This window comes from Gobius niger, assembly GCF_951799975.1.
Source record: "Gobius niger genome assembly, chromosome: 6".
Taxonomy (NCBI): domain Eukaryota; kingdom Metazoa; phylum Chordata; class Actinopteri; order Gobiiformes; family Gobiidae; genus Gobius; species Gobius niger.
The window spans coordinates 33,672,877-33,689,246 of NC_136857.1; the positions used below are offsets into that span (position 1 = coordinate 33,672,877).

At 41.3% G+C, this 16,370-nt stretch overlaps 1 protein-coding gene across 2 annotated transcripts in view; it reads right to left on the reverse strand.

The window, feature by feature from the left end:
- Positions 1–16,370, reverse strand: part of clcn6 (chloride channel 6) — a 32,318-nt gene that overhangs the window by 15,496 nt on the left and 452 nt on the right. The window contains exons 2-14 of one of the 2 annotated variants that reach the window (XM_079558187.1): positions 16,257–16,316; positions 16,123–16,188; positions 14,512–14,577; positions 14,373–14,439; positions 13,431–13,537; positions 11,012–11,138; positions 10,481–10,548; positions 8,314–8,372; positions 7,934–8,066; positions 7,735–7,848; positions 7,025–7,191; positions 6,384–6,489; positions 3,724–3,847 (exon numbers count right to left, since the gene is read on the reverse strand). In XM_079558187.1, the coding sequence (XP_079414313.1) occupies positions 3,724–3,847; positions 6,384–6,489; positions 7,025–7,191; positions 7,735–7,848; positions 7,934–8,066; positions 8,314–8,372; positions 10,481–10,548; positions 11,012–11,138; positions 13,431–13,537; positions 14,373–14,439; positions 14,512–14,577; positions 16,123–16,188; positions 16,257–16,316 (1,264 nt within the window). Of the gene's footprint in view, positions 1–3,723; positions 3,848–6,383; positions 6,490–7,024; positions 7,192–7,734; positions 7,849–7,933; positions 8,067–8,313; positions 8,373–10,480; positions 10,549–11,011; positions 11,139–13,430; positions 13,538–14,372; positions 14,578–16,122; positions 16,189–16,256; positions 16,317–16,370 lie in introns of both variants that reach the window. The other variant, XM_079558186.1, reaches the window with a different exon arrangement.

The window sequence follows — 16,370 nt, forward strand, 5'->3', positions numbered from 1 at the left end:
TTCCTACGTGGGCTCAGGCTCAGAAGCGGTTTGACCTGAGGAACCCGACAGTTGTAGCCCATCTCCCGATGCGTCTGAATGTGGTGTTTTTTGTAGCTGTAACTCCCGCCTCATTCCACTCTGCCAGATTCATGAATCTTCTCTGTTCGCTGAAGCCCACGCTCAGCTCTTCTGCTGGTGCATCTTCTCCTGCCATATTTTGCCCTTCCACTAGAGCAGGGCTGCCCAAACTTTTTGTGTCCGAGGGCCAAAATGAAAAAGTGCCTGTGGGTCGCGGGCCAAACACGGCGATGTCAGCGTGAAACATATAACTGCAAATAATAAAAGTTACTTTATTTTCTTTTTTGGTATAGCTTTGCATTTTTTTCAATCTATGCAATTAACCTCTTAACTCCCGTCTGAACCGAGAGGATCTTTTTCCTCATCAGATTTTTTTTCCATCAGTTTTTTGTTGGGTATTCAACTCATTTTTGTAACTTTTACATCATTATTTGGTCATTTTTTGGTCATTTTTTGTCACATTTTTGTCATTTTTTTGTCAATTTTTTTCATCACATTTTTGCCACATTTTTGTCACATTTTCGTCACATTTTTGTCAATGTTTTCTCACTTTTTTGTCACATTTCCATCATTGTTTTCGTCTCAGTTTTGTTGCTATTTTCTCACCTTTTTTCCAGAAGCTTTTGGACTGGGGTAAAGCCAAACTTGAGAAAATGTGTTCGGTTCAGGTGGGAGTTAAGGGGTTAACACAACAAAATCAATTGTAGCAATATAAAGCAAAATGGAAACAACAGCACCACCAACTGTACCTGCAGTACCTACAGTGACTTTAACTCATTCATTTCTTTAAGTCAAAGAAAATACCACATTATATCATTTTGAAAGTGTCAGTTCAGCATAAATTTTTTTTATAAGTCATAGATGTCAACGATTTTTGCAAAAAAAAAGTTGGAAAAATGGGAAAGTTGATGCTACGACGCTCTGTGATTGATAAACACCAAGACACCAGAACAGTGTTTCCTTAACTTTGCGAAAGGAGTGAAACAGCGCCCCCAATTTGACGCTGGTGGACAAAAAGTGAACTGCATCCATGTTTGCCATTGAGAATGAACGGGAGAGAGAGTTATTAACCAGATGCGGCGCAAAAGTAGGTCACCCTCTGGCGGGCCAACCTAATTGTTCCAGCGGGCCAAATTTGGCCCGCGGACCCCACTTTGGGCACCCCTGCACTAGAGTTTCCGACCGTTGACATGCTTGGACACAGCACTCTGTGAACAGCCAGCCTCCTTAGCTGTGAACTTTTGTGGCTTACCCATCCAAAGTGAAGCAATTTAATGGCACCTGGGAAAACCTGTACAGGTGCTTTGAGTTTAGCAGATGAGTCGTGTGTGACACTCAGTTTAAAACATTCATGCTTTGTAAAATTTGGGCTGATTTCTTCACAGTATTGTCATTTTTGGAAATCCTGTTTTTGTGAGTTTTGTGAGCTGTATCAAACAAGGGCGGAGATGTTAAAGTGCCTACCGATGGCAGATGGATTTGTGAGGTTGGTTACATGGTGTGGACATCATGGACCTGCTCAACTCACTGAATGTTCAGCTTCAAGGCAAAGAGCAGATTATCACGGAACCGTTTGATCAAGTAAAGGCCTTTCAAATGAAACTAGGACTACTCTCTCATCATCTTTCTGCAGGTACAAATGCACAATTGCTTTTAATCGTACTTCTTAAATGTCTTCAAACTCGATATACGTATGCGCAGCTTCTGACTGTAGGCCTCTATCTGTATGCAGGGGCGTAGCACCAAATTCTGGGCCCTAGGTACAAACTATCTTTTTGGACCCCCCTCACATTTCTTGTTCTTTAACCACATAACAGTGGTTTGACAGTGCAGTTGATTTATTTTCTATTATACCTTTATTATATACAGTGACCTAAAAATCTAGATTAGTCCTGGATACTTAGTTCATTGTTTTGTTTTTGTTTGTTGTGTACTCGATGTTTGACTTGAAAATTCATCTGGATTGGCGTCAGTTACAGAAGTTGAATAACCTTCAATCCCGGTTTTGATATAGATATTTAAATTGGTGGTGGGATATTCTGCATGCATAATGATTATCATCAGACCACATTAAACAGGACGACTGCACCAGGGACAGAGGATATTTGTGCTGGGAAGAACAAATGTGTGACTTTAAAGTAGGCATTAAAATGCTATTTTGCAAAAAAGAAATATTACACTATATGTTGTCTCATGAACAAAAAAGCTCAAGGGCTTCAGCCTCATTTAGTCTCGCACCATATTTGAAGCCGGCTGAACCATTTGGCACATTTTTAAATTCATCCATCATTATTGTTTGTGCAATATTCTGTCTAGCAACCATTGTATTTCAGCCCGATTGTGTTCAATTCTTATAGTATCAATTATGAGGTAACTTAGAAAGTACAATAAAGAACGCTTTTTGCAGCACTTTTTAGGGCCCCCACCCTGCTCTGGGCCCTGGGTACACAATACCATTTACCCCCCCAGTCTGACGCCCCTGTCTGTATGCGCTCCCCATGGTGCTGTGCGTGGTTATCGTAGATGCGTGTGTTGCCGTCAGTCACTCTGGTTGCTGTTGTGAATATGTCCAGACTTAGAGGTCACTTACTGACTCACACCTTTATGTGCTTTAGAAAAATGATTGTGATGCTGTGACAAACAGATATCACCAGACGGATCGACAGGGTGAGTGGGGCCCATGTGAAACATTCATGTCCCAGGCCCCGTCATGTCTGTCAACTGCCCTGTCACCATCAATAGACAATAGTAACCTTTGACCAATGTATCTAGTGCATACTTATTGTTATTACATTGTACACTTTGTTATTGTGTTTTTTGACATTGTGTATTGTGTTTGGATGTTCTTAAAGGAATAGGCCACCGTTTTTACATACTGAGATATGTTCTTACCTTAGCTTTGACGAGTTCTTTAGGACCTGTCTGATCTTCCCCCGTGCCTTCAGTCACGTAAACACAGCGCAGACGGCGTTAGCATTTAGCCTCTCCCCCTCTCCACTATAGCTCCAAAACAGGTCAAGATAGAAGCTACCAAGCTCTTCCACGTTTTCCCTATTTAAATATGGTTACGTGAAGTGTTACACTACAAAGTATAATTACACAAAATTAAACAATGTGGATTTTCTAAGCGGATAAAAGGGGGGACTATATAGTAAGGCAGAGTAATACCAGGAGTAATTTTGCATCCGCACAGTAAAGTGAAGATTACTGCGCGGATTTCGAACTACTCCTGGTATTATTACGCCTTACAATATAGTCCCCCCTTTTATCCGCTTAGAAAATCCACATTGTTTAATTTTGTGTAATTATACTTTGTAGTGGAACACTTCACGTAACCATATTTAAATAGGGAAAACGTGGAGGAGCTTGGTAGCTTCTATCTTGACCTGTTTTGGAGCTATAGTGGAGAGGGGGAGAGGCTAAATGCTAAAGCCGTCTGCGCTGTGTTTACGTGACTGAAGGCACGGGGGAAGATCAGACAGGTCCTAAAGAACTCGTCAAAGCTAAGGTGAGAACATATCTCAGTATGTAAAAACGGTGGCCTATTCCTTTAAAGTGTATTGTACAGACAGCATGCTTCTGGACTCCTGAATTTCCCTTTTGGGATAAATTAACTAACGCACAAACAAACAAACAAACAGGTAAGAGTGGTGGAGTGGTTACCGTCCTGGTGGAATAGCTGGTGGATGGCCTTCTCTTGGGGGTTGAACAGCAGCGTCGCCATGTCGTTGTAGGTGTTATTGGGACAAAAGTACTGTCGCACTGAGGAGTTGGTACTGGAGGTCCCCTGCAGCACATACCATGGTCAGTCACAGTATGAGCTGCTCACAACACAGCCCGGTGTAAGAGCTACAGGCTGCAGTGTAGATAAATATAAAAGTTTACTGAAACATGCATCGCAAGTGTCTGAAAACACCACTCCGGGGGGCCACATGAGTAACTGAAGTGAGGGCTGCACCAATGATAACTTGAACTTACATTTTTTTCATTACAAAATGCACTAAATGATATCTGGACTTGATGGTAAATGCAAATTTTGTAAAAAATAAATAAAAATAAAACACAGAATTGACGTGAAGTGATTGTAAAGTTAAAGGAATAGGCCACCGTTTTTACATACTGAGATATGTTCTTACCTAACCTTAGCCAAGTTAATATATACCCGTCTGGTCTTTGTCCGTGCGCTCTGTCACGCAAATGGAGCACATACGCAGCCTCTCCCACATGTCATATTTCTCAAAAAAAGCTCACGATAGAAGCTACCAAGCTCTTCCACGTGTTCCCTATTTAAATAAAGTTACGTGTGTTTTCATGCGAAGTATATTTACACAGAAATGTAGCATGTCGATTTTATAAGCAGATAAAAAGGGGTGCTATATTGTGAGGCGTAATGATATGAGGAGCACAGCGTCCGCGCAGTAACTCCTAAAGACTTCCCCCGCTCACTTCCGTCAATAGAAGCTGCGTGACTTGTAGAGAGCCTTTTACAACAAGCAGAAAATATATTTTCGGAAAGTGCTGCGCATTCCTACCTCATGGTCGAGGTCCTGAGTCCTGTGTCGTCGTCCGGGGTGAGTTGGAAATCTGTGAAATATTACTACACTATATACTTTCTGCTTGTTATCACAGCCCGGCACGATGCACGTAAAAGGCATTGTTCACAAGTTATCCACGCTTCTTCAACTGTTCTCTGCTAGCTCTCTACAAGTTACGCAGCTTCTATTGACGGAAGTGAGCGGGGAAGTCTTTAGGAGTTACTGCGCAGACGTTTTGCTCCTCGTATCATTACGCCTCACAATATAGTACCCCTTTTTATTTGCTTATAAAATCGACATGTTACATTTCTGTGTAAATATATTTCGCATGAAAACACTTCACGTAACTTTATTTAAATAGGGAACACGTGGAAGAGCTTGGTAGCTTCTATCGTGAGCTTTTTTGGAGCTATATGACATGTGGAAGAGGCTGCATATGTGCTCCGTTTGCGTGACAGAGCGCACGGACAAAAACCAGACGGGGATATATTAACTCGGCTACGGTTAGGTAAGAACATATCTCAGTATGTAAAAACGGTGGCCTATTCCTTTAAGGGGCACCCTTGTGTCTGCTTCTTTTCATTCAAACTGCATTGTCTCAGCAGTTATATTGAATATATTACAATTAGTGGTGGGACTCGGTAAATTTGTTTTAATCTATTAATTACAGGTCTGTAATTCATTAATCGCACTTAATCGCATCTTAATTGAAAACCAAAAACAACATTTTTTTTGTACCTAGATAATTCAATAACTAGATAGACATATGAGTTCAACAACATCTGTATAGTTATTCTGGAACAGAGGCAAAGTGCTAAATAGCTATTTAGCCTTCAAGTGTTTTAGGAACTCTGATCGCTCATGTGAGTTCATTAAACAGGAATAATAATGCCACATTAATATAAAAGTAAAAAATAAATAAGGCAAAACAGCGCCTTTCAGTGTTTAACAATTGCTGTAAAATGACAAAATAATGCAATAGAATAGGGCTGCCTGGAGCGTTTGTTTGAGGCTAACGCTAACATTAGCATCGGGGACGTCTGTCTTTGTTCATCATCTTTTACACTGAGATGGTATTTTAGACTTGAGTAACTACGGTGGAAGGAGAACTCTTTTTTACACAACCTACACACAGCAGTGCTGTCTGTCGTCCCATCAGGACGTTTTTTAAAACAAAACTCCCCAACGGGCTGAGTGAAGTGTTTTCGTCCATCGCTGTTGTGAGTGAATGTGCTCAAATAGAAAAGAAAATTTCTGACTTGGGGGGGAAAAATCAAGGGAAATGTGATTAATTGCGTTAAAAAAATATATGCGCTAAAATCTTTGTAATTAATTAATAGAAAATAAACGCGTTAAAGTCCCACCCCTAATTCCAATTACGTTTGAATTATATAAATACAATGTTAATTTAAAAATGAAAATATAAAGCCATTTGTGCCCACTCTGGCAGGGGATAGTCATGGTGCCTCTGATGCACCGCTACACAGTTCTGTGTGGAGACTTCCAAAACCTTATCTTATGGCAAGTGAGTCAAGGGCCAGACAGAATTGTTTGTGGGGTCGGATCCAGCCCACAGGCTGCAGTTTGCCCATCTCTGCTCTAAAGTGTCCCTGTTAAAAGTACATTTCCAATATTCCAATATTCGATGAAGTTGGCAAGAGCTCAGCCGATCTACCAGGACCCATCAGTGCACAGAAGAGTGGGTGCTCAGGTGGAGGTGTGTGCTGTTGTGATACCTTTCGGCATGAAAAGCGCTTTATAAATAAACTTTGATTAATTGATGCTTACTGTGGTGTTGTGTACAGAAGGCAGGTCCAGGCAATCTCCAACCAACATGGAGGAGGCAAAGATAAGCAGAGACGTAACCATGGAGACCAGCAGGCTTTCCAGGACCCTATGGCACACAGATACAAATCAGAATGCACTGTAAGAATCTCACCAGAGAGGAGCTCTACAGAGGGGTCTCTCCACAGAGGGTCTCTCCACAGAGGGTCTCTCCACAGAGGGTCTCTCCACAGAGAGTCTCTCCTCAGGGGGTCTCTCCACAGAGAGTCTCTCCTCAGAGGGCCTCTCCACATAAGGTCTCTCCTCAGAGGGTCTCTCAGTGGATCTCTCCTCAGAGGGTCTCTCCACAGATGGTCTCTCCACAGAGGGTCTTTCCACAGAGGGTCTCTCCAGAGAGGGTCTCTTAGAGAGGGTCTCTCCACAGAGGGTCTCTCCAGAGAGGGTCTCTCAGAGAGGGTCTCTCCACAGAGGGTCTCTCAGAGAGGGTCTCTCCACAGAGGGTCTCTCAGATGGTCTCTCCACAGAGGGACTCTCAGATGGTCTCTCCTCAGGGGGTCTCTCAGACGGTCTTCTCCACAGAGGGTCTCTTAGAGGATCTCTCCTCAGAAAGGGTCTCTCCTCAGAGGAGAGGGCGAGGAGCTTACCTGATCACTCGGGCTTTGGGCAGGATGTGCTTCATGCGATACTTGGCCAGACACTTGTTCATACAGTTGAAGAGCGCCCCCAGCAGGCCGCCCACCACCCCCATCAGCACGAAGAAGGACAGGTCTACTACTGTCCACAGGTGGCACTGCTTGTCTCCATCTGAACACTGAGGACACAGGAGCATAAGGACATTTCCTCATGATCAGTCTCTGCCAACCTCTCCGTTTGGGATCATTTACCCAGGATGCACCTATAGCTCCCTCTGTGCCTTGGAGAGCTGAAAGTTGCTAATTTACTTCATTTTCTTTGTCTTTTTGCTAACTTTACTAAGCACTACGCAATTAGTTTATTTCCTTACACAATAAGACAAAGAAAGATATTATTGCTTTGTCCCACACTTGTTAATTTAGCGAGAATTCAGGCTTCTGTAGAGCAGTGTCTGCAACTTTAATGGGGATCAAATGGACATGGCATTTATGTTTATTTTACTAAAAGTTTGCTCAAACTCAAATGCTCAACAAAAACAAGTTGACCAAATGGCTTTCTGACCATTTTCCAAGTATTTTTATCATATAACTGACATATAATCACATGACAAAACCAGACGCTCATTTCTAAGGCTGTTCCCAGAGGAGCTGACTCCGGAGAGTGGTCTAGGAAAAGGACCCTGGCACTCAGTGGCTTCTGATGATTAATGTGACTAATTTACCTTGAATTCACCAAAGTTGAGAAGGCCGGGGAGCTGGAAGGAGCCCCATTTGTTAAAGTAGATCCCTGATCGAAAGAAATTTAGAGTAAAGGTGGCCGACATGGAACAGAAAAGCTTGAGTGTGAAAAGGCAAAAAAGAAAAAAAATTAATACAGAGGCAATTGAAATGATTTTCATCAAGAATGAATAAAATGCATACCACTTTCCAGGTGAGGGCTTGGTTCCAGAATGAGGAGCCCTCCTCCAAACTAAAGAGGGTGCCCCCAATAGGTGCCCCAAAGGCAGCGGCCACTCCAGCTGCCGTTCCGGCTGACACAAAGTCCCGCTTATCCCTGACAGATGCAAACACACGATATCCTACTGTCAAATATCATGCACCCAGTACCCAGGATTGTTGCTTCAGTCACATGCAGGTCTGGAAAGGAAAACTCGAGGTGCAAAGTACAAGTCATGCAACTTGGGGTAGACTCTTTCTAGGATTGTTTAGCTTGAAAGGGGAAAGGAAAGAGTCCAAACAGACATAAACCCCAAAGGCTGTCGCACAGAAGGACATGGACTCTCTCTTCACCACATACTGACCTGTCAGTGCGGAAATAAGGGAAGTTCAACTTGATCCACTTAAATGTGATGCTCTGAAACTGAGAGAAGGATCGGAGTCAGAACAGGCTACAAATGTCAGGAAAATGATACGTTCCTACATCAGCATGCAAACTACTTGGTTTACAATACATGTCATCAATATATCATTCAGTCAAGGGATATTCCTTGAATCGCCTTATTCCAGTATTTAAAAGTTTAGCTCCCAATTAACCATTAATTACAGTCCGAATAGCATTTTACTAACCGTGTTCAAAGTATACGAAAAACATTCATCATCTCAATACCACTCAATACCAGTTGTTAAATGTTGTATTAGGAATGCACCGATCCGATACCGATATCAAATATTGGAGATGATACTGGTCTGGAAGAAATACAATGAATTCCAAATATCCGATACTGGATTGATACCCGTTTTGGTTCTCATCATTTTCTCACTCTCATGAGTTAAGTTTTAACCTCCGCAAACCTATTGTGAACATAACGTTTTGAAATGCCACGGCGAGCAGCCGCATGCTGCTGGGACAGAAACTATGATTGGATCACCTAAAGTAGCCTAACAAAATCACATGTTTGTATTTTAGTTTATTAAATGGTGTTAACAAATAACTGATCTTACATTGTAATGCACCAGTCACTTTACTTGAGTTGTTAATTCAACCTGTCAGCCTGTCATATACCCAAGGACATTTAGTGCAGGGGTGGCCAACCAGTCGGAGACCAAGAGCCGAAATTTTCAACCTTGATCCTGTGAAGAGCCACAAAGGCACCGACCATTAGCGAGATCCCGGGGCGGTACTTTATTGTGATTAAATAGAATGTGACCGTTTTATTTAATCACAATAAACTATAACTTTATGCCTTTTTCTTTTTTTTTTAAATAATTGTGTTAGATTGAATGGTTTTACTTCTCAACAAGATAGAAATACATGTATATTAAATGACATTTTGTGTTTCCTGTTCTGACTGAGACAGAATTAAATTATTATTATTATTATTATTTATTTTTTTTATGCTGGGGTGTGTTTGTATGTGGGGCCCTGCCCACTGAGCCCCCTTCTCTGTTTCGCCCCTGGCCTGTGCGCTCAGTGCCTGCAGCTTTGTCCTGACTGGACTGTGCAGAGAACGCACTCTAAGCTGCACAAAGTTCATGAACTTTAATCAGGAGCCTCTGGAGGATCTGAGAGTCTGTTTTAAGTTGCATCTGTTACAGTTATAGCACGTGTGAAAGAAAAGTCATGACTTTGCGTATTTCCGCGTTACGATGTCGCGCTTCGCATCATACGCTTAATAAGAGCTCCGGTTTTTTCCATTTCCTAATGTTGATCTTTTTCTGTGAATATGTGGCCAAATTACATCAAATAAAGAGTAGCTGATCAGAAACCTGAAAAGCACAGAAGCTAATCCTAGTGCCACGATCTGCCTGCCTGTTGTTCAACCTACATCCCGCTCTGAGTGAGGCTGCACGGGCTCCTTTTACACGCCGCCTCGAAAAGGAGAGAGATACGGACTCTCATTCATGTAGAGATGGAAACAGGGTCTGTAGGACTACGGTTGGATTTTTGGTCAAAGACTGTTACAGTTTATGGGAAATATTTACCAATTATTTTGCAAAGAGCCGCATTGTATTAAACATCTCCAATCATGCAAAGAGCCGCACTCTGATTGGCCAAGAGCCGCATGCGGCTCGAGAGCCGCGGGTTGGCCACCCCTGATTTAGTGCAAAAGGTCCAGTGATCATTACAATTTATACAACGGGAACCATTATGTTTAAACACACTTTATAAAAACACATTTCTATTTTTCTCACTGTCTGACATGAAACCAGAATTACTTTTACTTTTCTTAGATCAATTAGAATTAAAAAAAAAAATCTCATTCTCAGAAGAATGAGAGAATGAGAATTTGCACAATTTTATATTACTTTTTACAAAACCAAAAGTTTGCATACATTTCATTAATATTTGGAAGCATAGCCTTTAAACTGTGTAGTTTGGATAAACAAACAATACTCATGTTTTAGCAGGTGCACACTCTCTTCAGTGAGTGTATTTATAAGCTGCTGTGGACATTAGCCAGCTGCCTTTGTCTGTTTATGAGAGCTGCATACTGGTTTGAGAGAAGCAGTTACTTGATGGTGTCTGACCTGTGGAAGGCCTGCTCCCACAATGGCCCCGCTGTGGATCATGGGCCCCTCTTTGCCCACAAACAATCCTGCGCAGAGAAAACACGGGACGGAACAGGAAGCAGAGGTCAGAGGAAGAGCAGTATGACAAGTCAATCTCACCTTTTCAACAAATAGTACTTCTAACAGTAGATATATCACACTCTTGCCTCCCACTTTAAGTTTGTATGTAGGATTTTTACTTGTAAAAGTTGTTGAAGCGTGAATTGTCCAGTCATATATCTAACCAAGCCTGATGCTTTGGGTGGAGATGTTAATACAGGATGCATTTTCTCCAGTTCGGCTTTACCAAAGTCTCAAAGCATCTTACAGCCTAAATACTACAAAAATGATCGAAGATTTTTCCTCGTTGTGTTCCCATGCGTTGTTGCCACACCGTCACTCTTTCGTCACCTTTTTTTTTAGTTTCTTCATGTGGATATAGCATAGATCTATTTGTGCATGTATGAATTCAATGAAAGGAACTCAACGGTTCCACAGAGCGAGGCTTACCTCCTGCCACACTGAAGACCACCCCTGCCACTTTACACAGGAACGTCCTCAGCCGCACAATCCTCGGTATCTTCACCCCGTTCAGGTAACTTTTGATTTCAGGGATACCCGACCCTGCAGCCATGGGCTACGAGACAAAAAAGAGACAAAAACAGGAGTGCTTGTCACTGGTGCACGGGACGGGGTGACAGCAGCCAAAGATCTTTAATGAAACTCTCGATTGGACCTGACGCTTGTGGACGTGGCAACCATGTGATTGGCCACTGAGGCTAATGCTAATAACAAGACATATAAAAATGGGAACATGGTTTCTGTTGGATAAAGTGTCAGAATTAAGATATAGTCATTGTCTTTGATTTGTTGTATTCTATCTCAGGTCAGACATATTTACTCAAAAAAAATGGATTTTGGTTATGTTTTTAGCTTTTTTTTTCTTTGCCCCAGTCATTCTACAGTTGGCACATTCAAGTCTCAAGTTCACGAGCTAAATATTGGTCAATTTCTGTCTGTTTTCGTCTATCAGCAAGTGCTCAGACAAACTAAAGGATTGGATGGGAAGGAGCAACGTCAATCTGCCATTTTCTTTCCTTCTGTGACAACCAGATCAACTTTACTTAATGTTATGTAATAAAATGCAATACAATTGTAAAAGATTAAATGCTTGCATATATATGATGTAAATACAGTGGGGAAAAAAAGTATTTGGCCAAAATCCAATAGAATGTCTATGTGAAACTGACCAAATACTTCTTTTCCCCACTGTATATACAGTCCTGTAATACAGTGTTAAATAGTATAAAACGAATGTAAATATACGCGTTTAAAGAGAACAAATCTATGTCAAATGTAGCCAAATAAAATGACAAAAAGGCAGTTTTTCCCATAGACATAAGCTCTGTCAGTATTTAGACCGTGCAGCCAGCGCGGTGGTGCAGCCAGCGCGGTGGTGCAGCCAGCGCGGTGGTGCAGCAGTTAGCGCTCGTGCTTCACAGCTAGAAGGTCCCAGGTTCAATTCCCACCTGAACAATAGGTAGCATTCACGTGACATCACAACATTTTAAAGAGCCCATAGTTTTAAATTGACAAAACTGACAAAATGCATATTTTTATGTCTTTGTTTTTTGGCTCATATCTCAGTCATTACTGGAAGAATCCACATGAAACAAAAACTGTCACAAAGTTCATTGTCTCCTCTGTCTGCACATATGAACTAATGTCCAATTATTTTCTCCGTAAAACGTCAAAAAGTGGTGACAATATGCGAAAACATGACTGTGATGCTGTCCAATGGAAAGGACTTTCAGACAAAAATATAATATCACAGGTTTGTGAATCCAATCACGATCAAATACTGATGAGGAAAAACATTTGTCAATTTTCGTTTTGGAGATTTCTTCCAAAAACTGCATTTCTCCCATAGAGTTGCATTGGCCCTGCCCTCCACCTGACATTATGACATCATCACATTCTAAATCGTGAACGCCGCCTATAGGCCAGGTTGAGTGACAGTGTGTTTGAGAGCGCGAGTGTGGGACAACGGAGGAAATTAGCCCAAAGCTAATTTACTTGTCCCGACCAAATAAACCAGTTCGAAAGGACAATCGCTGGAATAAACTGGAGATTAGAATAAACCCAGTTTAGAATAAACAGGGTATAGTATGGTTGGCCAAAATAGGTCAAATTATCACTGCTTCCATGGCAACAAACTAGTGAATGTGAACACCAAAATCACAATTAAAACATGGCAGTAAGATTATTTCAGTTATCTTTGAAAAGAATTGAATATCAAACCACCACAGTCTTCTCAAAGCAGCTAACCGTGCACAATAGACTTCTACTTGTTTTGAAAAGCAGGATTGTTGCATTAGTGTAGAAGTTCATAAATCAGTCTGTCTAATGTTAATGCTCCTAATGCTTAATTGACTCTGTGCATAACTTCAAATCATAACAACGCCGCCCAAGAAGTGACTTCCTGTTTCAATCCAGCACACCAAAATAAAAGCACCATCTTATTCATTAGTTCAGCAGTTCATTAGTTCAACTTTCTTTCTGCCTAACTATTAACAGACAAAACACTTAAAATGTGTGAATTTAATTATATTCTTGTAATGTTGCAAGTACCTGCTGAACTAATCATTGAGAAGAGATTGAAACAGGAAGTCACTTCTTGGGCGGCATTGCTATGATCTGAAGTTATGCACAGAGTCAATGTGAGGAGAATCTGTTGAAATGTGCGTTAACAATCTTTTTTTTTTTTTAACAATATCGTCAGTCGTGAACTCCTAAACCCTCCAAAGCTCCAAAGCTCATTTGTAGCAGTAATTACTTCCACAACATTCTGGCCCTGTATCGAAAGACTTAGATTTAGCCGCAGGGCCAATCAAACTGCTCATGGTTGTAGTAGAGAAAAGGCCGTCACCTCTATGAGAACCAGCACACTGGCCAGGAGCACAAAGGTCAGGTTGAAGGCCAGCAGTTCCAGCAGCGACACCGGCAGACAGCCCTGGTCTGTGCAGCGCTCCACAGCTGGATGCAGTGGGTAAGGCAGATAGTGTTGAAGATAAAGAGAAGCTGATACACATACATACAAGTGCTTCCAAACTTTTGACGGATACTGTATCTTTAGAGACCACGTTTCCAACTGTTGGTCCAGGGACAGCATTAAAGGAAATTACTTAGTTGTTTACATTTTTCTATGATGTAAAGGAACATTATTGTTCTGTTTATGGTTCTAAATGACAAATATTTTAGTGTGGTATTAAAAAACTATTCCTCAGGTATTAGTATCGTAAACCAACAAAGTATCATTAAGGTACTGGTACTGGGGGAAAAATGTAACATTGTGGCTAATGCTAACTCTATTGCCCGGAGCAGTTTGAATTAGTGTTGCCTCTTTGATGCCTTCACTAAGCCTTTAGCCAGGATAGATCAGCATAGTGACTTATTATGCACAACAGCCCATGTGCTTTGGAGTTGGCATCTTTTTACAGGCTGCACTGTCGATATTAATAAAAAAACAGCACAAGCAATGCCAAAGTTTCAAAGATTTCCCCACATCTCCCCACATCTTTTCATAGGGTGACCAGACATCTTTTCATAGGTTGACCAGACATCTTTGCGTAGGGTGACCAGACATCTTTTCATAGGTTGACCATACATCTTTGCGTAGGGTGACCAGACATCTTTTCATAGGTTGACCAGACATCTTTTCATAGGTTGACCAGACATCTTTTCATAGGTTGACCAGACATCTTTTCATAGGTTGACCAGACATCTTTTCATAGGTTGACCAGACATCTTACAGTTTGAAAAATCCAAAGCTCAGATGTGTAAAAGTGCTCATGTTTGTATGAAAGGATACAGTCTCCGACCACACTGAATTTGAGTTTGGTAAAAATATGAACGAAGAAATCCACAAATACGCCCACCTGAAAGGACAGACAGGTGAAGCTCTGTGCACAAAAGGTGGATTGTAGATGTTCCAGAGCAGCGTTACTCACCAGGCCCACTGTGACGCCGATGGCAAACACCATGACCCAGCGCAGCGCCTCGTACTGCCGCGCTCTCTGCACAGGACACACATGGTCACTGAAGCTCAGAACATAACGCTGCTGATTTCAGTTTCAGCACTTTGTTTTCTTTACTCACACCACTCCTTTTGGATAACCGGTATGCATAACATCATGCAATGTAGGGCTGCAACTAACGATTATTTTGGTAATCGATTGATCTACCGATTATTTATATGATTAATCGATTAATCGTTTGGCTGTGAAAGGTGCATGAAAATTGTATTTTTTTCATTTTTTTTAATCACATAAATCTAAAGTGGCACCGCTTGAGGACATGTTAAACTTAAAGTGAGTGTTTTTGGAGGCACTTAGTGCTAATTCTGCTTTCTGATTGGATGAGACACAGATGGATATTTATGAATTTTACAATGTACAAAACACTACAGACCCTAACTTTAAAAACAAAGTAGTTGTGGTTTCCATCAAAAAATAAAAAAAGTTGTCAACTATTATAATCTATTAGTTGTTTCAGCCATAATGCAATTTAGATCTTTTACCACATATTTCACAAAATTACTTTTTTTTTTAAACATCAGATTGCCCTGCACTAGTGGTCAGGGCTGGGCCTGTCCCGATATCCCCATGACCAAAAGTCCAATTTTATGTTTTGTAACATATGTAAGCGCCATTGGAAGAAGGGGAATTCCAAAGACAGAACTGGGATGCGCTTATGTACAGTATTTGTTCCAGAGCAACAGTTAAGGAATGTTTACCTCCGCATCTGTCACATCGCACTGCCATTTCCAATGAGTAAGAATCATGTAAACATATTAAAGGGACTATACAGAGTTTACAAATGTTAAAACAAAGTATTTTCCTCCCCTTACATGTTCCTCCATGTCCTAATGTGTAGAATGAGCTCAGACCTGTTCACCACAACTGCCTCTAAAATCCTGCACTGTCACTCAGATAGGTGTTACTTCGGGACTGAAGTGCCGTCATGCACAAGCTTAACATAGAAATTGCAGTTACACTATGACCTGAGGTGACAGTAGTGAGTATATAATGGCCAACTTGCATCTAGCCCCTTTAAAAACCAAGGGAAACCTATGCAACATTTTGTATATTTGAACAATTAATAACACTGCACATTACAGAAAATACACGTCTTCCTCTCCTTTGAGATCTTATACACTCCTACCACTAAAACATGTACAACAGTGCAGGATGAATTACGTGTGTGTGGGTATCATTCATTACCAAATGATCACGCAGCTGAAACTCCCAAAGTCTGAAGTCTACATCTACAGATACAATAAAGCCTTCTCTGCATTCATCTGAATATTTGGGGAAGAAACAAACATCTGCACTTCCGTGATCATGCATCATCTGTATCCTTTAGCCGTCTCTAGACTTTCGTCTGTCTGCAAGTTAAAATATAGTTGGCTGAAATAACATATAGTCTAACCCACCTGAAAAGAAACCAAGTTTACCTTTAACCTTCGCCACAATAACATATAATTCATTTCAAGTGTGAATTAAATACTGTTTTTTCCCCCCTTCTATCTCAAGCCTGTGCCTCCCACGCCCTGGGCTTACCTTGTTACTGATCCCTTCCAGCATCTCCACATAAGGCTCATTGATGCAGCGGTCATAATCCAAGCTCTGGCAAAACACAACAGACTTTAATCTGTGCTCTCTGGTACCTGAGCAATGGTGAGAGGAAGTTCTACCTCATAGTCTTTCCTTGGCAGAATTTCATCTTCTTCACTTTGGAACTCTCCAAGGATGGTCTAAAAACAAAGTAATTCTGTATTTTATAAATCAGGACATATGGCTCTCAAGGT